The sequence below is a fragment of the Cherax quadricarinatus genome, chromosome 66 (genome assembly GCF_038502225.1).
Source record: "Cherax quadricarinatus isolate ZL_2023a chromosome 66, ASM3850222v1, whole genome shotgun sequence".
NCBI classification, from domain to species: domain Eukaryota; kingdom Metazoa; phylum Arthropoda; class Malacostraca; order Decapoda; family Parastacidae; genus Cherax; species Cherax quadricarinatus.
This window is the reverse complement of record NC_091357.1, coordinates 23,596,325-23,620,710: the sequence shown is the minus strand read 5'-3', so window position 1 is coordinate 23,620,710 and position 24,386 is coordinate 23,596,325. Positions and strand designations below refer to the sequence as shown.

The 24,386-nt window shown below is 39.2% G+C and overlaps 1 protein-coding gene across 7 annotated transcripts in view; it reads right to left on the bottom strand.

Moving 5' to 3' along the window:
• Positions 1-12,859: 12,859 nt before the first annotated feature.
• The window catches only part of unk (RING finger protein unk), a 59,868-nt gene continuing 48,341 nt past the window's right edge, over positions 12,860-24,386 (bottom strand). For 2 of the 7 annotated variants that reach the window (XM_053798994.2, XM_053798997.2), the window contains 3 exons: positions 23,743-23,856; positions 22,488-22,658; positions 12,862-22,090 (listed from right to left, as the gene is read on the bottom strand). In XM_053798994.2, the coding sequence (XP_053654969.2) occupies positions 22,031-22,090; positions 22,488-22,658; positions 23,743-23,856 (345 nt within the window). In that variant the 3' untranslated portion in view covers positions 12,862-22,030. Of the gene's footprint in view, positions 22,091-22,487; positions 22,659-23,742; positions 23,857-24,386 lie in introns of all 7 variants that reach the window. The other 5 variants (XM_070099287.1, XM_053798999.2, XM_053798995.2 and 2 more) reach the window with 5 other exon arrangements.

Here is a 24,386-nt window from a genome sequence, read left to right as displayed (position 1 = left end):
CGTAGGGAGTGATTTTCGTGTGCAGATGTGGGACTAGTCCCTCTAGTCTAGAGTTTCCCAAGCATATATTGTCATGCATTTTTCTCGCCTGCATTTCACCATCCAGTGGCTTCCTCAGTCCTCAATCAGGAGTTTGAGGTAATCAGTCCCTCAGGCTTGAGGGACTGATTACCTCAAGATTGATGGACTGATTATCTCACAATCCTTCTGATCTTTAACCTGAGGAAGCCACTGGTTGGCGAAACATTTCCACAATAATTGTCCATCCCGCTGGTTCTTGGAACCATTTATCTACTTATCCTAGGTAATGTACATGTATGTTAAACTATGTATGATAATTGTATTTACCTGTACCTCTACCTAAATAAACTTACAGAATGTCCAACAAATATAATTTACAGCCAAGATGTAAATCAAATGCAAAAAATATCTAACCAAAATAGGACTTGCAGCACCTATAAATTTAGCCCAATAAAAACAAACATTTATTTAAGATACCCCAGTATTCAAAGTTTGAAGTCAATATAAAGAGAGGTACAATATTCTTAAGGTATTACACAAAAACTGATATTACAATTTGTTCAATAAAACTGACATATTGATACCTATGCATCCAAAAAATCTATCTGAACTTCCCATTAAGTATGATACACCAGTGTAGTGAGTTTGAAGTTAACCAGAAAAGACATTCTTCATTTATTGCATGAAAATTAATACTATATTCCTCAATTTTTTAAATATAATATTAGCAAATTTGCAACAATATAACCTAAAACTATGATGAACTTTCCACTGGATTAGATGCATCAATGCTGTTAGTATTAAGCCATTTATGAAATACATTAAGTTATTGCCTGAAAAAAGTAGCACCTAATTCTTAAAATAAAGCAGCACACAGTTTTGAAGCCAAATGTAAGAAGCATTCTGAAGTTATCGTATGGAAACTGCTGCTGTGTTTTCATTTTATAAGATTTGCAAGTCATCACCTACACACTCCAATATCAATCCAAACCTTCCACTAAGTAAAGGATATAGACTTTGAAGTATGAAGCTGATCAGAAAGGGCATTCTAAAGTTATCACAAGAAAGTCTTGTAAGAAAAAAAAAAATGTATGTAAATTCACTTACCATAACAATAAATTACCCCATGTTAGTGATGCAAGATTCTTAAGTATCCCCTAAAAGGGACAGGGAAAAAGTGTTATGTATAGTGGTCATCAGATATTTGCCTTCCTCCAGTGAGCAAGTAAAAGCTAACTGCTGTGGTCACATTCTGGAGGAAGCTCTTAACCCCCATGGGGTCATATAGCACTTGGGAATGGGAGACATTGAGGTTTGGTCCAGTTTCTTGGATCAAGAGCCTTCCAGTGGCATTAAGATGCTTCTCCCAAGGGGATTCTGAAGAGGATCATAGGACTTCAAAGATAGGCCACAATGCTTATCTTTCTTGGGTTATGTATTCTGCACTCTTGATACCTTTTACTCAACACTAATATTTTCAGCGCGTATGGAGTGTACTTACAGAGGCTACAACTCTCTTGCAATAATTCTATTTCTCGTCTTACATACGTACATCCCTCCTCTCCATTTCGATCTGAACCACTGTGTTTGTGGGTACCACAAAACCATAATATCCTATGCAGACATGATACAGTATTATCCCATTATCTTGTGCTGATATTCCACATTTCCAAAGCAGCTTGTGCTGACAGGCACCTCTTACTTTGTGCCTCATAAATGACTAGTTCACTGTCCACCCACATTTAATTCTGTGACCAGTAAAACAAGATTACAGAAGTCACCATTCATCTGTCACACCTCACTGGGCATTGTTATATACTACCCAACTTTACCAAGGTATCTTGTAAAAATATTAAATACATAGATATTGTGGGAAAAGAAAGCAATATTACGACTTTAAATTCATTTATTGGTTGCCATTATTAGAATGTTTAATAGATTAACTAAAATTGGCATATTATGAATTCTAAATATATTAAAATATATCTCAGCCAGTTTTAAATCAAGTTTAACTCTGTAAATAAAAAATTTATTGACACTTCAAGGTTCTGGAACTGTCATAAAAAATCACATTTTTCACCCTACACATTGAACTGGACATGTAAATATTCCAGCTTCAACTTAAAATACAAGTTTTCCATGTTTGTGCAAAAATAGAGATTTCAAAAACACAAACCTAGAACTGAAAGCCAGGACCAGGAAAAATATTGGAAAAAGTGGACTCCATCTTAGGTTGCCATTGGATACACATGCACATACATACTGAACATAAACATGGTAAAACCACCACAAATTTCTCAACGAGTTTTTCGTCTAGAATTTAATTATAAAATAATATGTGTAAATAAAATATATAACTTACCTAAAATAGAATAATTATATAGTATAACAAACTATAACATTGCCTATCTTTTTTAACTTCAGATGATGGGTAGCCAGAAAGTCTGATAACATACAGGAAAAAACTAAAGCATTAATTATAGATTGAAGCTATTACTCACATCCACAGCCCATGGAGACTTACTCACATCCTCACATTAAATAGCATTCAACTAGCATGAAGCCCATCATGTGACAACAAGAGTTGGAGTCCCCTTGCAGAGCTGCCTGCCAGGATGCCCATGCTACTGCAAGGTGTGCTTTTCCCTTTGTAGGCATCACATACAGCACACGGTGCAGAATAAAAGTGCTTATTAAAGAATAACATAAAAAGACAATCTAGTACTGTATTTGAAACCTATCATCATCTTCCCCAGCTGTCAGGCTTGGCATGAGATGCTGTACAAACAACTGAGGTGCAGACTTAAAGCTCATATGGAACATTAATTTCAAATGTCTGACCGTCCTTCATTGATTACTGTTACCTGTTGCTTTCTCTATATTTACCTGCATCTCTCTCACTCTAACACTAAATTATTTTTGCACCCACTTTCTATGAATGTGGTTATTATGGTGTAACATGCACTCACTTTCAGTGATCATGGCATCATCATGATGGTGAGTTCATGTTGAATGCATCTTAATTAATACAAGGTACTGTACTGTATTTCTTCAAGATAATACCACTGCTATGCCCTCAAAATGTACTGTACTTTTGAAGCCTTAGAACCTAATATTCCAATACCTTACATTAAATTTTTAACTTTTTAATTCTTAACTTTGGTTGCAAGGGGCCGGTGTATTTGACAAAGACTTGTTTTGTACTAGAGAAATTGCTTTACAAGTCTGTTAGTTTTAAGGTACAGTAAACCCTCTCATATACGAGACACTACATACCACAATTTTGGCTGAATGCATGTGAAAAATTTACCTTGTTCTTTTTTTTCACAGTATGAGGAAACCTTTGACATTATGCTTTGCAAGTAGTGAGTTTTTTCTCCTCCAACTCAGGTTATGTGTATGGGCAGACGTGTCCACAGGTTGCAGCAGTGGCACAGCACCTTCCCTACTAAATTGCCACACACGAGTCCTACAGTAGCATCGCATTTGCTACTCACTTTGTGTTTGTCAAAAGACTTGGGATTTTTAAATCATCCAATTTTATCTCTTGATATTAACCATGGTCTGAAGGAGGATAATAATATAACCAAATTAAGAGCTAAACCTGAAAGGATCAGCACCAAAGAGAAATACAGTGGACCCCCACTTAACGATCACCTCCCAATGCGACCAATTATGTAAGTGTATTTATGTAAGTGCGTTTGTACGTGTATGTTTGGGGGTCTGAAATGGACTAATCTACTTCACAATATTCCTTAAGAGAACAAATTCGGTCAGTACTGGCACCTGAACATACTTCTGGAATGAAAAAATATCGTTAACAGGGGGTCCACTGTACTGGTAATGTTGAAGGTGCCAAGAATAACTGAAAATTTATCTCTTGACAGTATAGAAAAAAAAAAGGAAAAATTTTAGATACAAGTCAAGGTAGTGCATATGTGATAGAGGCTGCATGCTCTTTTGGTCTAACAGAATTCACCATCAGTACAATTACAGTGAGAAGAAATAAGAGCTTGTGCAATGAGTGAAGCAGTGAGTGATGTTATGAAATAATGTCAGAGAAATCATTACAGCTAAGACAGAAATATTACTCAATGTGTGGATTGAGGAGAAAAAGGAATGGGTCCTCCACTTAGTGCTCATTATTATTTTTATTTTTTTTTTTTATTATCACACTGGCCGATTCCCACCAAGGCAGGGTGGCCCGAAAAAGAAAAACTTTCACCATCATTCACTCCATCACTGTCTTGCCAGAAGGGTGCTTTACAATACAGTTTTTAAACTGCAACATTAACACCCCTCCTTCAGAGTGCAGGCACTGTACTTCCCATCTCCAGGACTCAAGTCCGGCCTGCCGGTTTCCCTGAACCCCTTCATAAATGTTACTTTGCTCACACTCCAACAGCACGTCAAGTATTAAAAACCATTTGTCTCCATTCATTCCTACCAAACACGCTCACGCATGCCTGCTGAAAGTCCAAGCCCCTCGCACACAAAACCTCCTTTACCCCCCTCCCTCCAACCTTTCCTAGGCCGACCCCTACCCCGCCTTCCTTCCACTACAGACTGATACACTCTTGAAGTTATTCTGTTTCGCTCCATTCTCTCCACATGTCCGAACCACCTCAACAACCCTTCCTCAGCCCTCTGGACAACAGTTTTGGTAATCCCGCACCTCCTCCTAACTTCCAAACTACGAATTCTCTGCATTATATTCACACTACACATTACTCTCAGACATGACATCTCCACTGCCTCCAGCCTTCTCCTCGCTGCAACATTCATCACCCACGCTTCACACCCATATAAGAGCGTTGGTAAAACTATACTCTCATACATTCCCCTCTTTGCCTCCAAGGACAAAGTTCTTTGTCTCCACAGACTCCTAAGTGCACCACTCACTCTTTTCCCCTCATCAATTCTATGATTCACCTCATCTTTCATAGACCCATCCGCTGACACGTCCACTCCCAAATATCTGAATACATTCACCTCCTCCATACTCTCTCCCTCCAATCTGATATCCAATCTTTCATCACCTAATCTTTTTATCCTCCTCATAACCTTACTCTTATTATTATTATAATCAAAAAGAAGTGCTAAGCCACAAGGGCTATACAGCGCTGCAGGGTAGGGAAGGAAGCGAGGGTATCGGGCGGCAGAAGGGGGGAGGGATGATTAGTAGGTTACAGAAAACAGCGGGGCAGGGGATAGTGCGAGGGTAGAGGGTAGCAAGAGATTGAGGTAGAAAGGGCTGAAGGTATCATCAGAGTTTGTGCAGTAAGTCAGTTGTTGTCAAAAAGTCAATGAGAGAGTCCTGATGAAAGGTGGGCTCATCAGCGAGAAGGGAAGGTAAAGAGAGAGCAGCGGAGCGAAGACAACGTTGGAGGTAAATTCTGCGTGCTCGTTGATAAAGTGGGCAGTCTAACAGAATGTGGCTGACCGATAATGGAACCTGACAATTCTCACAGAGAGGAGCAGGGCGCCTCTCCATGAGATATTCATGAGTAAGACGAGTATGGCCAATGCGAAGGCGGGAGAGAGTAGTCTCCCAACCTTGACACTGGTGACAAGAAGACGGCCAGTAACCTATACTCGGTTTAATAGAACAAAGTTTGTTATTGAGCAGAGCAGACCAATGTTGTTGCCAACGGGTGTGAAGGTGGGTAGCTATTACAGCAAAATAGTTCGGAAATGGAACACCTCTATATGAAATTGGTAGGTCATGTACTGCTAACCGCGCAGCAGTGTCTGCCTGTTCATTGCCCTGTACGTCAACATGACCAGGGACCCAACAAAAAGCAATATCTTTATGCTTGGTAGAGATACGGCGTAGCCAAAGTTGGATACGGAGAACTAGGGGGTGAGGTGTATCAAATTTCTGTATAGCAGTACAAATAAGGGAGTCTGAGACAACCACAAATGATGACACAGGCATAGATGCGATACGAACAAGTGCTGCAAGAATGGCATACAATTCAGCAGTAAAAATGCTAGCCGAAGATAGTAAATGCCCTTGCACGACGCTGTCCGGAAACACTGCTGCGAATCCGACGCCGTCAGAAGATTTAGAGCCATCTGTGTACACGGCGATGGCATGAGAATGAGAGTGGAAGTGGTCAAGAAAAAGAGAGCGGGAAGCCACCATAGGCAATTGGGCTTTCGAGCAAGGGAGTGAAAAAGAACAGACCCGAACAGCTGGAACTTCCCAGGGAAGTAGGGAAAAGTGAGATGTTACATGAACATATAAAGGCAGTAACTGAAAGGAAGACAAGAGCGAATGTAGGTGGAGAGAGAAGGGATGGAGCAAATAGGGGCGGCGAACAAATAAAGAATGTCTACTAATATCAGTGACCATTCTATAAATGGAAGGATTGCGGAGATCGTGAGAGCACACATGGTAGCAAAGGCAATGGGCATCACGGCGATCAGACAAGGATGGAACATTCACCTCTGCATAGAGGCTCTCAACAGGGGAAGAGCGAAAAGCACCAAGGCATAAACATAATCCTTGGTGATGGATGGGGTTAAGGCTAGAGAGAGTAGAAGGAGAGGCCGCTGAATAGATCTGGTCACCATAATCGAGTTTCGATAAAATGAGGGCTGAATGTAGGCGAAGGAGAGTTCAACGATCAGCTCCCCATGAAAGATGAGCAAGGGTTTTAAGAAGGTTCAGCCGGCTGTGACAAGTTGCCTTTAGAGAGGTAATGTGGGGTTTCCTGGGGTTAGTGCTCAGATAAGGCACAAAGCCCTATTTGTTATAAAAATGTGTGAGAAGAACCTTCACGAAAATGTGTTAAGTCTTGGATTAAAAAAGTCTAAAACGTGCAATCACCTTAATAACACAATGTTTGGTGATGAGTGCATCAGACATGCTGATGAGAATGATTACAGGGTTATGTATACTGAAAGGCAAGAAGAAAAGTGCAGCTTGCTTCTTTGTGCATATGCAACAGGTGATTACAAGTGCATGTCTATACTAATTTATTGCTAAGAGAATCCCAGTGCCTCTGAAAGTGGTCTAACAAGGCAGCATAGATGACTGAGGCTGACTGATTCAAGCAGTATTTTTATTCCTGCATTCAAGATGTACCTAGCCAGAAAGAACTATGCATTAAAGGTTCTCCTTACTAGTGATAATTCATGTAAACATCCTCAAATCTTGCAGACTGTGCAGCCAAATGCTCTAATTATGTTTTTACCATCCAATCTGGAATCTCTGACACAGCCACTGGAATGAGGAGTTAAAAAATTGCAAAACTCTTCTCAGAAAAGGATAACAGCTCTAAGAGTGGCATGCCAGAGTTCTGGCATCAGTTTAACATTACAGATGCATTTATGCACATAGGTGTCATGGGATGATATGCTCTTTAACACAAATGCAGGCTGCGGTAAATTAAGGCCCATTGTGGTGTATGCTTTCTCTGGGTTTCCATCATTAAGGAGTTGGGTCTAGGATATTGCGGCACTGACAAGGAAAGTGAGATGTCAGAGCTCTGAAGATGTGCACGAAGACAGATGCCTTAAATGAAATGAGAAATGACAATAATGAAGAATCATCTGCTAGAGGAGCTAAATTCCCAGTTAGGAGGGAGGCAGATAAAAGAAAACAATGAAGAAGTACAACTTAAAGATAAACAGTCAACACTGCAGGAGTTACGTGAGCAATTACAATTTATTGGTAAATTTAAAGTCTTTCATTGAAAAAGACCCTGACATGTCTAGAAGCACTGTTCTGACGCAAACAAAGTCGTATTGTCAGTTGTATAAAATACAGTGGACCCCCGCATAACGATGGCATTACATAGCGATTATTTCGCATACCGCTTACTTTAATCGCAAAAATTTTGCCTCACATACCGCTTAAAAACCCGCTTACCGATTTTCGTCCGAGACGCGGCCTGAGCCACGCTCACATGTTCCGCCGGTGGCATTGTTTACCAGCCAGCCTCCGCGGTAACATCCAAGCATACAATCGGAATATTTCGTATTATTACAGTGTTTTCGGTGCTTTTTCTGGAAAATAAGTGACCATGGGCCCCAAGAAAGCTTCTAGTGCCAACCCTACAGCAATAAGGGTGAGAATTACAATAGAGATGAAGAAAAAGATCATTGATAAGTATGAAAGTGGAGTGCATGTCTCCGAGCTGGCCAGGTTGTATAATAAACCCCAATCAACCATCGCTACTATTGGTGGTACAGCTGCTGCTGCTGCTGTAGCACCGTTGTTGGTGTGGCTTATTGAGAATACCAAGAAACAATTAACCCCAGAGGATTTGCCACCCAGGATAACCCAAAAAAGTCAGTGTCATCGAAGACTGTCTAACTTATTTCCATTGGGGTCCTTAATCTTGTCTCCCAGGATGCAACCCACACAAGTCGACTAACACCCAGGTGAACAGGGAAAAATGCCTGGAACTAGTGCTCATATTGGTGAATTTAAAGCCAGCAAAGGTTGGTTTGAGAGATTTAAGAATCGTAGTGGCATACACAGTGTGATAAGGCCTGTTCTGGAAGAAAATGCCAAACAGGACCTACAGTACTCAGGAGGAAAAGGCACTCCCAGGACACAGTGTCTCATCAGTCATTGCTGCATCTTCAATAAAGGTAAGTGTCATTTATTCTTCATTTAGTAGACTAGTACATGCACAATATATACTGTGCATGTACTACTCTACTATTGTGCATGTATCCTTCTCTTTGTGTGTGGGAAAATGTATATTTCATGTGGTAAAATTTTTTTTTTCATACTTTTGGGTGTCTTGCACGGATTAATTTGATTTCCATTATTTCTTATGGGGAAAATTCATTCACATAGCGATTATTTCGCATAACAATTACCCCTCTTGCACGGATTAAAATCGTTAACCGGGGGTCCACTGTATAAGGTAATTATTATTATAATCAAAAAGAAGCGCTAAGCCACAAGGGCTAATTATATGGTAAAACAGACCAAAAATGCATTATAGAATACTTGAGCACTCCAGTGCAGCCATCAACTGCTAACAACTGTACATCCACATCAATAGAAATACAGTTGTCTGCCTTTGCTCTGTAGCATCATATAAGAACATAAGAACATAAGAACGAAGGAACACTGCAGAAGGCCTACTGGCCCATGCGAGGCAGGTCCAAGTCCCTACCGGCTTAAGCCAATGCACCCAACCTAGTCAGGTCAGGTCACATTGACTCAAGGGAGGAACACGGCAACCGACCCGTTAGCACAAGCTATCAGGTCTAACTCACACCCACCCACATCTACTCATGTATTTATCCAACCTATTTTTAAAGCTACACAACGTTCTGGCCTCTATAACGGTACTTGGGAGTTTGTTCCACTCATCCACAACTCTATTACCAAACCAGTACTTTCCTATATCCCTCCTGAATCTGAATTTTTCCAACTTAAAACCATTGCTGCGAGTCCTGTCTAGGCTAGATATTATCAGCACACTATTTACATCCCCTTTATTTATTCCTGTCTTCCACTTATAAACCTCAATCATATCCCCCCTAATTCTACGTCTTTCTAGAGAGTGCAGTTTCAGGGCCCTTAGTCTATCCTCATAGGGAAGGTTTCTGATACATGGGATCATCTTTGTCATCCTCCTTTGTACATTTTCCAGAGAATTTATATCCATTCTGTAATACGGTGACCAAAACTGTGCAGCATAATCTAAATGAGGCCTAACCAAGGATGTATAGAGTTGAAGAACAACCTGAGGACTCCTATTATTTATGCTTCTTGATATGAAGCCAAGGATTCTATTAGCTTTATTGCGAACACTTATGCACTGTTGTCTTGGTTTCAGATTACTGCTAACCAGAACTCCTAAATCTTTTTCGCAATCCGTAATATTAAGATCTACATTATTTAGTTTATATGTGGCATGGTTATTGTCCTGTCCAACATTTAGAACTTTGCATTTGTCTATATTAAACTGCATCTGCCACTTCTCCGACCACTGCATCAGTCTATTCAAATCTTCCTGGAGTGCTCGAATGTCCTCGTCAGAATGAATTCGACGGCCTATTTTGGTGTCATCGGCAAACTTGCCGATGTCGCTCTTTATGCCCTCATCTATGTCGTTTATGTAGATTGTGAACAGCAGGGGGCCCAACACTGACCCCTGTGGAACACCGCTCGTGACGCTTCCCCACTCTGATTTCTCCCCATTTATGCAAACTCTCTGCTGCCTATTTGTCAACCATGCCTCTATCCAGGAAAAAATTTCTCCTCCTATTCCATGTGCTTTAATTTTCCTCAATAGTCTCTGATGTGGGACCCTGTCAAAAGCCTTACTGAAGTCCATATACACAATATCATATTCGTTACCATGATCTACCTCCTCAAATACCTTAGTGAAAAAAGTTAATAAATTCGTAAGGCAGGAACGTCCCTTTGTAAAACCATGCTGAGATTCGTTGATTAATTTATGCTTTTCAAGGTGGCTACGAACTGCCTCGGCAATTATTGATTCCATAAATTTTCCCACTATGGAGGTTAGGCTTATTGGTCTATAGTTCGAAGCTAAGGACCTGTCACCTGTTTTGAAAATAGGTATCACATTTGCCATTTTCCACTTATCTGGCACCATGCCAGTTTGTAGTGATATGTTGAAAAGATTAGCCAAAGGTGTGCTAAGCTCCTCTTTACATTCCTTTAGAACCCTTGCATACAGTTCATCAGGGCCTGGGGATTTGTTAGGTTTTAATTTATCTATTTGCCTAAGGACCATGTCACTTGTGACCCTAATAGTGCACAGTTTATTATCGTCCTGTTCTACATAATTTATCATTACTGGAATATCACTGGTATCCTCCTGTGTAAAAACTGAGAGGAAGTATGTGTTAAAAATTCTACACATTTCCTTATCACTGTCAGTGAGCTGACCCGAGGAACTTTTGAGTGGGCCTATCTTGTCCCTGATCTTACTTCTGTATACCTGAAAGAATCCTTTTGGGTTAGTCTTCGATTCTCTTGCAACTTTAACCTCATAATCTCTTTTTGCTTTTCTAATTCCCTTTTTTATTTCTCTCTTTAACTGAATATATCGATTTCTTAATTGCCCCTCTCCTCTTTTGATTTGCCTATATATGCCTCTCTTTTGACCAATCAGATATTTTAATCTATTGTTCATCCATTTAGGATCATTTTTGTTTGATCTGATTTCCCTATTTGGAACATAATTTGACTGAGCAGCTAGAACTATGCCCTGGAAAGCATCATATCGGCAACCATCACCACCTACCTGACCCCTAGTCAGGTCATTCCAGTTCAGCCCACCTAAGTAATTTTTCAGTCCTATGAAATCAGCCAAGCGAAAGTCAGGGACGGAGACTTGATTGCCATTATTAGGGGAATTCCATGATATGTTAAAACTGAGTGATTTGTGATCACTCTCCCCAAGCTCATCATTAACCTCAAGATTATTAATTAGTGTTTCCCTACTGGCAAGAACCAAGTCAAGGAGGTTATTTCCCCTAGTTGGCTCTGTCACAAACTGTTTTAAAAAACAATCCTGGATCGTATCAAGAAAGTCACCCGACTCTAAATTTCCTGTCAAATTGCTCCAGTCAATCTGTCTATAGTTGAAATCTCCCATTAGCACAACATTTTCGTATGTAGATGCCTTACGAATTTCGTCCCATAGAAGTTTACTGCACTCCCTATCAAGATTTGGGGCCCTGTAAATCACACCCAAAATTAGTTTTTCTCGGCCCTCGAGAAGCTGTAACCAAACAGATTCAGTGGCTGACGCTTCTAATTTAATATCTTGTCTAACACAACAATTTAAATTGTCTCTGACATACATCGCTACTCCACCACCTTTCCTGTTGACCCTGTCAGTGTGGAATAATTTATAGCCTTGTATGTGACATTCAGATGGCATCTCTCTATCTTTCAGATTGAGCCAGGTCTCTGTTATAGCAATAATATCTATGTTTCCTGCACTTGCAATTAATCTTAGCTCATCTATCTTATTTCTAACACTCCTGCTATTAGTATAGTAAACCTTAAGGGAGCTAGTCCCTTGCTGCCCTCTGCTGTCCCCCTTTGTTTTCTGACCTGTTCTATTGTCTTTATTTATAACTTCATGCTGAATGCCTTTTATACATTTACTGTTTCCAACCCTAGTGTTGCAACCTGCTTGTTTCCCACACACACCCATACCTCTATCTTCCATCAGTTTAAAATCATAGGCATTTCACCAATGGCCTTCTCAATCGAGTCTGCAAGTGCTACCACCCCTGCCCCAGAGAGATGAACCCCATCCCTTGCATACATATCATGTTTGCCATAAAAGTTGTTCCAGTTGTCAATGAATGGGATTGCAAGTTCCTTGCAGTATCTGTCTAGCCAGCAATTTACACCAATTGCCCTAGACAACCATTCATTTCCTACTCCCCTTCTAGGCAAGATGCTACATATGATTGGGATCCCTCCCTTAGACTTAATGAAATCTATAGCTGACCTGTACTTATCTAGCAGCTCTTCTCTCCTACCCTTCCCAATATCATTTCCACCAGCACTGAGACAGATAATGGGCTTGTTCCCATTACCTGACATGATATTATCCAGTCTGTTGACAATGTCCCCAACACCAGCTCCAGGGAAGCACACTCTATCTCTCATCTTCTTATTCCTATTACAAAAAGCACGGTCAACATATCTTACCTGAGAGTCACCAACCACAAGAATGCGCTTACCTTCATTAGCAGGGGCAGTAGTACCCTTACCTTCACTGGCCACTGAAGTACATTCATCCTGGAGAACAGAGAAGCGATTTCCTACCTTCAGATCTTCACTCTTAACTTTCCTTACTCTGATGCGCCTCCCATTACTGTGAACAACTCGCCACTTGTAGCAGGTGCTGGGCTGCACCTCACTGCTGGTACCCGTTGCTACCTCCCCACCTACAGCCTCCTCACAGTGAGAGACAGACTGCACCTCACTGCTAGAAGCCTCATTCCCCACATCTCCAACCACCTCACACTCTCTCCCAGGCCCATTGAGGTGGACCTTCAGCCTCCTAATCTCCTCCTGGAGAAGCAAGACCTCCTCCTTCAACTCTCCAAACTCAGTTTTTAAAACACTGCAGAAGCAAGCCATGCTTTGTAACCGTCCACGCTAATCCCCAAAGCAGCTCAGGGTCTGTGACCTCACGTGACGACTGACCACTGAACACTGACGACTGACCACTGAACACTCTGACGACTGACCACTGAACACTGACGACTGACCACTGAACACTCCTCTCCTTACACTTCCAAGGCAACAAGCAATGTCAACCAGAATATATGTATGTAAAGATAAAATTTATATTTTTTAACAAATAATGACATTTAAATAAAAAACATTTTGGTATTTTTGAAGTCTCTGGAACATAACCTTATTTTTCCCATGTTCTTCATTTTCCATAACAATTTTCCACAAGGCAACAATTTTCAGGAACATATCTTGCACGTTATGAGGGGGGTTTACAGCACTTAAAAAAAAAAATAATTGCAAAGTTTCTCCTTTTAAGATCACAAAAAAATCAACGGTGTACAATATTTCCTATAATTAAGGGTATGAGTTATGGAGGTATGTTATGAACACATTTTGTAAGAAGCATTGCCCCTTGATCGTCTACACATGGTGGTACTACATATTTGTCACAAGACTTATATGCCTTGTGCTTACAAGTTGTACTAATACACTGACATTTTTTGAGAGAGCTAAAACTAACAAATGAATGCACTAATAGCTTATAGCCATTCCATAAACATAATGACAGCAAACCTCACTACTGTACTAGATTTTGTCAAACTTTTTTGATTTACTAATTTTTATATTAACTGTCAAGGCTCTAGCTTGAAAGGTAAAAAAATTATTTATACCATACTTTGGAATTGAAGTTGACTGACAAAATCCTAAGTGTACACAGGAATATTTTTAATACTCATAAATAGCACAATACAACTGCAACAGCCATCAATGCATCAGGGCAACAATATAAATTATTAAAATACAATTATCACAGCACCAAGCCAAAAAAATAAAAAAAAAAAAAAAAAAAAAAAAAAAAAAAAAAAAAAAAAAAGACATTATATACAACATAAATAAGTGTATACTGTGCCACATACTGAATAACAATTATTTGTATTATCTCAGGTAAGTATCACCAGGTTTGGGTTAACATCTTACCTAAGTAGGAAGGTAAGCAGCAAGTAGAATTGGAGAGAGAAAAAAAAAATTGAGTTCAATGACAAGTGAGGTCCAGAATAGGTTGCAATGTAGCAAAATTATCAAAGACACATGCACAACTATTCTCATGGTGTATTAAAATATGCTCTGATTGTACTACTTCTGACATCAAAGACCATCTATGGATAATAGGTGCATCTTCAGCAGTGTTCTTTAGTCAGGTAAATGTTAGCTATGATCTTATGAAGAATTTTTATTAGTAATACATTATAAGCAGGCCAAGGCGCTAGTAACCCCTTCTCCTGTATAAATTACTAAATTTAAAAGGAAAAACTTTTTTTTTTCTTCTTGGGTCACCCTGCCTCAGTGAGATACAGCCGATATGTTAAAAGAACGGTTACACTGTACGAAATCCTGAAATGTGACTAAAGTGACTCATCTTAATCTCCATATGTAAGATTTGTTTAATCTGCAACAACTATTTCTCAATTATATACAGTACTTATTTTATTCTGCTCTTATTCTATTTTTTCCTAATGATTTGAAAAAATTATCTACAGGAATGTTTTTAAAAAAGTCTAAAGTAATAAATATTATATATTAATCTAGATTAAGTTCAGTTTTTAAGTGAAGCAAGGAAAAGTCTAGGTACTGCCAGATGAAGTCTACATGGTTAACCTGTAGGCCAGTAATACTGAAGAAAAATGTTTTGTAGCTTAAATTATGTACTCATTCCACTGTTAAAAGGTCTGTTGTGTGAAACATCAACATCTTGTAACCTATGTCATGCACTAACTTTACTGATGAACTGAACATCCAATGTACATCAGCAAATTAAAACAAATCTAAATGCTTTAAAATGGTGCCTCAATGTTGTGTTTATTAAAGGAGTGGCTGCTGAAGTGTGTCTAGTATAAGGGCTAAAACTTTTACTATACTGTATACAAAACTATGCCAAACACACTCAACTATTGCAACTTTTATTCTGCACTGTAGCTTGCTTATTATAGTATTTACATTAATTAGAAAATCCTAAATTGTAAATGACAAACATTTTGTTACTTGGTCTAAAAAAGATCCTTAACAATTGTGAGTCTATTTAGAAAATGAGATAAGCTAAGCAGCTGAGTCCCTGCAAGGTTGTACATCAACATGTGCAGCACTGCTGCCTTTCAGACTCTTGCAACCACTCACCTCGTTAAAAATAGCTTCATTAAAGTCATATAAAATTGTTGTACTAATCTAAGAAATATAAATATTGATCTCATCACCTAATTAAGGTTTTGATTACAATTACAAAAAAATCCATGAATAAAATATGCTCATCAGTAGCATTTTGATAAAAAAAAAATGATGTCAATGCAGAGATGCCACAATGATACAACTTGGCTGAAATGCTCCGCTTCTGAACCTGTCGTCTCTCTCATAACATTATTGCTAAGGGTACAGGTTTAAAAACAAATCCTTTGCATTGTCACTTGGCAACAGTAATGGTAGGTTACGACAATCTCCCTCGACGTGCCTGGGAAAACTAAAATCTCTCCCCTTACACAGAAATAGCAAACTGAATTAATTTGGAAAGTTTATCCAAGAGAGAATGTACTTTCCAAACATCACTTAGAATATTGTACTTGAAATTCAAATAACTGGCAATTTCTGCTTTTATCCATCCAATGGGAGCAGGTTGTCAATTTGTGTCACAGCACCCATCTCACATTACACCCAACACATTTCAACACCTACACTACAATACTACATCTAAAATGCAGTAATTTCCCTACCCTAATGAGACTTTCATTGTTGCATTCTTTGTACTGAATCAGTCGTCTGAATACCTCGGTGGCAGAAGGTGCCAACTTAGGTAGCGACTAGTGGCTGTCCACTCTGTGAAGCAGCTAAAAGTGTATATTATTTCTTAAAAAGAGGTACTCAAAGACACACCATATCAGTTAGTCAGTGAGTTGTCCTTATGTAAATAATATCCAGATATTGGGGAGAATCACTTGGATAGCACGTTAAGTCAAATTATTATCTGGTATTAACTATTAAGATTTTCTCTACCATGTGAATCACGGTACGACAGGCAAGGATGTACTTCTGGTCAGCCCCATACATACAACACTGTTAACAAGGATGCACTTCCTGGTCAACCCTACTCAACTGACACTGTTAGAAAGGATGTACTTCCTAATCAAACCCATGCACAACTGACACTCTTAGCAAAGATGTACTTCTTGATCAATCCCACACACAACTGAGCCTTTTAGCATTGAAGTACCTAACTGTCTGAGCAAACAACTTCCAATACACTAACATTTATTTTAACTATAATGTACTTAATATTTCACTTGACTCTTTGACTAAGCAAAGAGTCAAGATTTTTTTTAGAGAGCTCTCACAAGAGGCTCTACTGCATGGGGTCACATCAAATCCTGATCATTCTAAGCTGTTCTACTTCTTGCTAATGTATGCAAACTTTTATCATAATACTGACAAAAACAAAACCCCCTCATTAGGCCCACCAAAGAATACATGCATATTGCACTGATCACAGATCAATAACAGGAAATCTGCTGGCTGAGGATATAATTATGTAAGAATGAATTAGGAAAACATGAGAAATGACACTGAAATTTTGGTGAATCAGAACAAATGTGACATTGTGCCAACACAAGCTTAAGCATTTTCTGTGAAGGCAAAAACATACAGAGGAAATAATGCTTCAGCAACATTATAATGATGCTTCTAGGCATACCATACAGTCTTAACCCTTTCAGGGTCCAAGGCCAAAATCTTAAGTGGTGCCCCAGTGTCCAAGAATTTTCAAAAAAATTTTTTTTTATTTTTTCTTATGAAATGGTAGAGAATCTTTTTGTGAAGGTAATAAAACAAAAAGTATGAAATTTGATGGAAAATTGACGAAATTATGCTCTCGTGAATTTTGATGTGTCGGTGATATTTACGAATCGGCGATTTTGCCGACTTTGACTCCCATTTTAGGCCAATTACATTATTCCAGTCGACCAAATTCTTAGCTATTTCACTAGTATTATTTCTATTCTATCGATTGAGCACAAGAAATCACCAAGTCAACCATTTCAACTACAAAATAAAGTGACCAGAAATTGGTAATTTGGCCAATTTAACACAAAGTTCAAAATATTCCAATTTCAAAATAGGGTCCAGAATAAACAATGTAGGTATTCCTGGCACTAAACTAACATTTCCTCTGTTCATTAGTTATGTTTTGAGGCTTTACAAATAAATTCCATTTTGAATTTTTGTTCACATAATGAATTTTTATTCACACCAAAAAATAGAAGATTTACTGTTATGCAATATTGTAATAATTGTATAAATATCATCACCACATTTGTGAATGTATATTAGACCCACCAGCTGGCGTGTATAAGATGTGTGAGGTCGTTTGTTTACTCTTGAACATCGGCAAAAATTTAACATTTCCGCCACTTTGAGCTCAGTTTCAAGCCATTTCCAGTGCTAACACCAATCAAAATTATCTCTATTTCTGTGATATGTCTTCCATTCTATCAAATGAGACCAAGAAATCACAAATACAACTATAAAAAACATACGAAAAACACTGCAAAGTCGCTGTTTTAATCGAAAATCACGGTCTCAGTTTTTTTCTCTCATTATACACAGTGTGCTGCAGGATTTGTTTTATGTGGTGCACACATACCACATAGATGTATTCTCTCATATCTAGGCCCAAATTTACCACTCACAGTTTATCAGAGTGAGCTGAGCTCATGACGTAGATCTACGGTTTGGACCCTGAACGTAAAGCCGTAGATCTACGGGACGGACCCTGAAAGGGTTAAAGAATAATAAAGTTGCTTGCCTGCATAGTCTACAAAACTTAAGTGTTGGTGGAAAGTAATTATGGAGGGACAAAGTGTTGGGAGATAATAATGGAAGGACAAAGTGTTGAGAGGTAATTATTGAGGGACAGTGTTGGGAGGTAATTATGGAGGGACAAAGTGTTAAGAGGTAATTATGGAAGGACAAAGTGGAGAAAGGTAACAAGGTGGCAGAACAAGGATGGCAGGAGGTAGTAAGCAATAATTTATTAATAACTAAGCAAAACAAAGCTGAAGGGGGTAGGGAAGTTTCAGTGGGGAGAAATAAATGGGATTAAGTCAGGAGTATCTGAGAGAGAGCTAAGGAAGGTGTAGCAATAATGATGAAGGATCAGTTATGGCAGGAGAGGAGGGAATATAAATGTATAAATTCAAGGATTATGTAGATTACAATAAGGATTGGATGTGAAAAGCAGGTTATAATAAGTGTACATGCACCTCAAGAAGAGAAAAGTGTAGAGGAGAAAGAGATTTTGGGAGATACTGAATGTTTAGGAACTTTTGAACCAAGTGAGAGAGTAATTGTGGTAGGGGACCTAAATGCTAAAGCGGCAGAAACAGAGAGGGAGTGGTAAGTAAGTTTGGGGTGCAAGGTGTAAAAGATAATGGGGGCACTTTGATTAAACTTTGTACAGGAAGGGGGTTTGATAATAATACATACTTTAAGGAAAAAAGGGTAAATAAATATACAAGATATGACATAGAGTGTAATGACAGTAGTTTGTTGGACTATGTTATTTTTTATTTTTTTATTATCACACTGGCCGATTCCCACCAAGGCAGGGTGGCCCGAACAAGAAAAACTTTCACCATCATTCACTCCATCACTGTCTTGCCAGAAGGGTGCTTTACACTACAGTTTTTAAACTGCAACATTAACACCCCTCCTTCAGAGTGCAGGCACTGTACTTCCCATCTCCAGGACTCAAGTCCGGCCTGCCGGTTTCCCTGAACCCCTTCATAAATGTTACTTTGCTCACACTCCAACAGCATGTCAAGTATTAAAAACCATTTGTCTCCATTCACTCCTATCAAACACGCTCATGCATGCCTGCTGGAAGTCCAAGCCCCTCGCACACAAAACCTCCTTTACCCCCTCCCTCCAACCTTTCCTAGGCTGACCCCTACCCCACCTTCCTTCCACTACAGACTGATACACTCTTGAAGTCACTCTGTTTCGCTCCATTCTCTCTACATGTCCAAACCACCTCAACAACCCTTCCTCAGCCCTCTGGACAACAGTTTTGGTAATCCTGCACCTCCTCCTAACTTCCAAACTACGAATTCTCTGCATTATATTCACACCACACATTGCCCTCAGACATGACATCTCCACTGCCTCCAGCCTTCTCCTTGCTGCAACATTCATCACCCATGCTTCACACCCATATAAGAGCGTTGGTAAAACTATACTCTCATACATTCCCCTCTTTGCCTCCAAGGACAAAGTTCTTTGCCTCCACAGACTCCTAAGTGCACCACTCACCTTTTTCCCCTCATCAATTCTATGATTCACCTCATCTTTCATAGACCCATCCGCTGACACGTCCACTCCCAAATATCTGAATACATTCACCTCCTCCATACTCTCTCCCTCCAATCTGATATCCAATCTTTCATCACCTAATCTTTTTGTTATCCTCATTACCTTACTCTTTCCTGTATTCACTTTTAATTTTCTTCTTTTGCACACCCTACCAAATTCATCCACCAATCTCTGCAACTTCTCTTCAGAATCTCCCAAGAGCACAGTGTCATCAGTAAAGAGCAACTGTGACAACTCCCACTTTATGTGTGATTCTTTATCTTTTAACTCCACGCCTCTTGCCAAGACCCTCGCATTTACTTCTCTTACAACCCCATCTATAAATATATTAAACAACCACGGTGACATCACACATCCTTGTCTAAGGCCTACTTTTACTGGGAAATAATTTCCCTCTTTCCTACATACTCTAACTTGAGCCTCACTATCCTCGTAAAAACTCTTCACTGCTTTCAGTAACCTACCTCCTACACCATACACCTAAAACATTTGCCACATTGCCCCCCTATCCACCCTATCATATGCCTTTTCCAAATCCATAAATGCCACAAAGACCTCTTTAGCCTTATCTAAATACTGTTCACTTATATGTTTCACTGTAAACACCTTGTCCACACACCCCCTACCTGGACTATGTATTGGTAGATAAAAGACTGATGAGTAGACTTCAGGATGTACATGTTTACAGAGGGGCCATAGACACATCAGATAATTTTTTAGCTGTAGCAATGGTGAGAGTAAAAGGTAGATGGAATACAAGGAAAATAGAAGCAGCAATTAAGAGAGGTGTGAAGGTTTATAAACTAAAGGAGGAGGAGGCAGTTAGGGTAGGATGTAAACAACTGTTGGAGGATAGATGGGCTAGTGAGAGTATAGGCAATGGGGTCAAAGATGTATGGGGTAGGTTTAAGAATGTAGTGTTAACATGACTCACGAAATTGTAATGACACGACTGCAAATAAACCTAGAAATATACCTAGTTGGAAGAATCTTATTGTGGCTAGCTGGTCCAGTGGCTAACACGACGGTCTGGGGGTTTTGAGACTCTCTGATCACGGGTTCTATCCCCGCCCGTGGTATGGTTTGTTTGCAATCGTTTCATTACGATTTCGTGAGTCATGTTAACGGCTTTGAGGGGACTTGAGCTAGGGTTTGTCATGGCCACACTAGCTGGAGATTCGTCTGTAAAAACTTGCATTTGTGGTCACAGTTGTGCCTATGCTAACCTTCCTATGGTGTAGAAATATACCTAGTTGGACGAATCTTATTGTGGCTAGCTGGTCCAGTGGCTAACACGACGGTCTGGAGTTTTGAGACTCTGATCACGGGTTCTATCCCCGCCTGTGGTATGGTTTTTTTTTTTATGTAGTGTTAGAGCGTTCAGCAGAAGTTTGTGGTTACTGGAAAGTGGGTGTGGGAGGGAAGAAGAGTAAATGGTGGAATGATAATGTAAAGAGTAGTAACAGAGAAAAAGTTAGCACATGAGAGGTTTTTACAAAACAGAAGTGATGCAAATAGGGAAGAGTATATAGAAAGAAAAAGAGAGGTTAAGAGAGTGGTGGGAAGTACAGTGCCTGCACTCGGAAGGAAGGGTGTTGATGTTGCAGTTTTTAATTGTAGTGTAGGCATGCCTATGGCAAGACAGCGATGGAGCAAACGATGATGAAAGCATTTCTTCCTTTTCAGGTCACCCTGCCTTGGCGGGAAATGGTCGACATGTTAATAAAAACAAAAAACAAACAGAAGTCTTCATACTGGTACACAGTTTATCTTAGTAAGCATCCCAACTCCAGGATCATTATAGTACAGTATTACCTCAAATTAAATCAAGACATATATCCTCAGTCATCAGCACAGTTTTTTTTTAATAAATAACTGTGGAATTGTGAGGAATCATGGTATGGATGTAGTGGCAGCCGTGATCGAGTGCAGGTCACTACAATGACTGTTTATATATGCCATAACTGGTGATGCAGCATGTTTGGTGTTGTGTTATACAGTGTGTGTACTGTGTTAGGCAGAGCATTTTACTGAGCAGAACATTCTACTGGGCAAAGTATTGTATTGGGCAGAGCATTGCATTGGGAAGTATTTTGGGCACAGCAGTGTGGCAGTAAACGATTAAGGCCAGGGAATGGCAGGGCAGGGAAGATGAGAAAACTGGGTTCACCAAGTTTAATAATCAATCATATCTTTAGTACAATAAAAACTTATGCACTTTTCACTTTTTCTGGTAGAGACAATAAAATTCAATTATAATTTGACTGTACCATCAACGTGCAAAAATAGCCTATAAACAATACTTCTACAAAACTTAACAAGATGTGGCGGCAAAGAGAAGCAGTGGCAGCAACAGCACTCCCAAGTATGACCTAACTGACTACAGCCTTACCATGTAGGACCTGACCCAGGCCACTTCTCTCCCTTACTTCCATAATTATTTATAACCTGTCAAAGACAAAACTCATTACTTACTAGAAAATTTAAGAATACATTATATGTAATTACATCAGTTATCAAATTTCCAACAATCATATTTGATCAATAACCATTAGAAAATTTATCCCCTGCCTGTTATGAAGTTGGACATTAGTTTTATAAATATTTTGTTCTTTATAATTATAAGCCCACTAGCACTATGCTCTCACTATTCAATTTCTTCAACATTTTACTATGCTATTTTATTTCACTTAACTGGAACCACAGGAAGGTAAACAAAGAATACTGTAGATACAATACAATGTAAACTTTATTTACAGGAAATGTGAAACAAGTTGACCAGGTAAGAGTAGGAAGACTCTAGAAACACATTACAAGTAAAACCTGACATTAGTCTGAAACTTACTTTTTCTATGGAGTCTAAATCTTGCCGAAGTTGAGATTGTAAAGCCTTTAGAGTGTGCAGTGGCAGCTTCTCCAAGTCAGTATGAGGGTGGAGGGCCTGTACATATGGTCCTAAACGTCCAGCTCGTAGCTCTTCCATTTCCTTCTGCTGGGCTGTTATCTTACTTGCAAACTGTAAAAGGAGAGCTTGTCTTACATGCATTGGTAGATAGTTTAAAATGAAAAGTGTTATCTGCTAAAAATAAAAATAAATATGACCACTCTTTTTATCAAAGTCAAGCCCCTCTCTATACTAGATTAAGAAACTGGCTGCTAAGTAAATTTTGGCCATCCAAAACTATAATCAGGAGTTTCACTGTAATTTTATTCAATCTTGACGTGGCTATATACACAAATGCATATAGGAAAGTTGCTCACTTGCAATACAAGGATTAATAGAATGTGTGAGGTCATGTATTAAACTCCCTTAATTATTCTTGATGCTTCCCAATACTTTTAATTATTTATAGCTCTTTTGCCATTCAGTGACCTCTGGGTGTGAAGCTTACTATTTTGTAGTCAACTCTCACAATATGCTGTACATAATCTCTCAAAAAGTTACCAACAACGAACAAGGATGGTGTATTAACATCTTTCAGTGGGTTCTTTCTGTCATCTATAATTGTCAAGGCTTATATTCTATATAATTGCCCATAAAATGCAAATTTAACCGACATGCTCTTTAAAACATACTGCATTTCTGTACTCTCTTCATATGATTAAGTAAGAAAGTAAAGCCTTCCTCTTCTTATATAAAAAAGATTCCTCCATAAAAACACTCCTCTCATCTATCCATGTAATCCTTCATTGTATCCTTTTACTGTCTTATATTTTGCAGGTAATATAATACTTTGTTAAGTGTACTCAACAAGAGTTGGATTTGGAAATAGAGAAGGAAATACCGCTCGCCTGACGTACCATACATCACCCAATAGGCCTACTGAGTTACTGGGGGGAAAAACAGAAAAGCTAAAGAAAAGAAATAATACAAAACTTTGCACTCTTGTAGTGTATCTGGCGTGCATTCGCTCACACTGGGACTGGGAAAAATAAGATGGTTACTAATTATTATACTAAATATCACCCAACTCTAATATTAAAAGACATCACCTTTAATAATGTTTTCCCATCTCTGCCATTTTTCTTTCTTAAAGTGGGTTTAGTACTGAGTAGTGTACTACATAAAGATAAATGTGTCTGAGCAGGACTTCCCATACCTCCTCCTTGGTCTGTTCAGCCATTTTATATTTCCTGTTGGCGTCGTCGGCCTCACGTCTCCAAGCCTCACATGCTGTCCGTGCCTGAGCAATGCCCTCCTCCCATGAAGCCAGCTACAAAATGTTTTATGTTATAAGGAATGGAAGGGATATCTGAAGCGTAAGCAATGCCCTCCCGTGATGCGAGATAAAGAAATGTTTCGTTACGGGAAATGGAAGGGATATCTCAAGCTCAAATGAATTTCTGCTTTAAGAAATACTGTATGTTTCATACTGATAAAGTTTATGACATATGGAGGGAGCAAATATTGACAAAATGACTAACGGTATATCTTGACTGTCGAGTGGAATTAGGAACAGATTTTTTTTTCTTTACACACCAGCCCATTCCCACTAAAGTAGGGTGACCCAACAAGGAAAATGCAGATACAGCATAAATTATGATGGAAAGAGCAAGTGAAGGAATACATGCGTGAGACGGCGTATTTATGGAGGAATCTTGGGATTGGTTTCGAGACGAAGTGTGGGAAAAAGTGCTGCATTTGAGATGAAGGCATACTGAACACCAACTGACTAATTTCAAGATACTGACTCACGAAATCGTAATGACACGATTGCAAACAAACCATACCACGGGCGGGGAT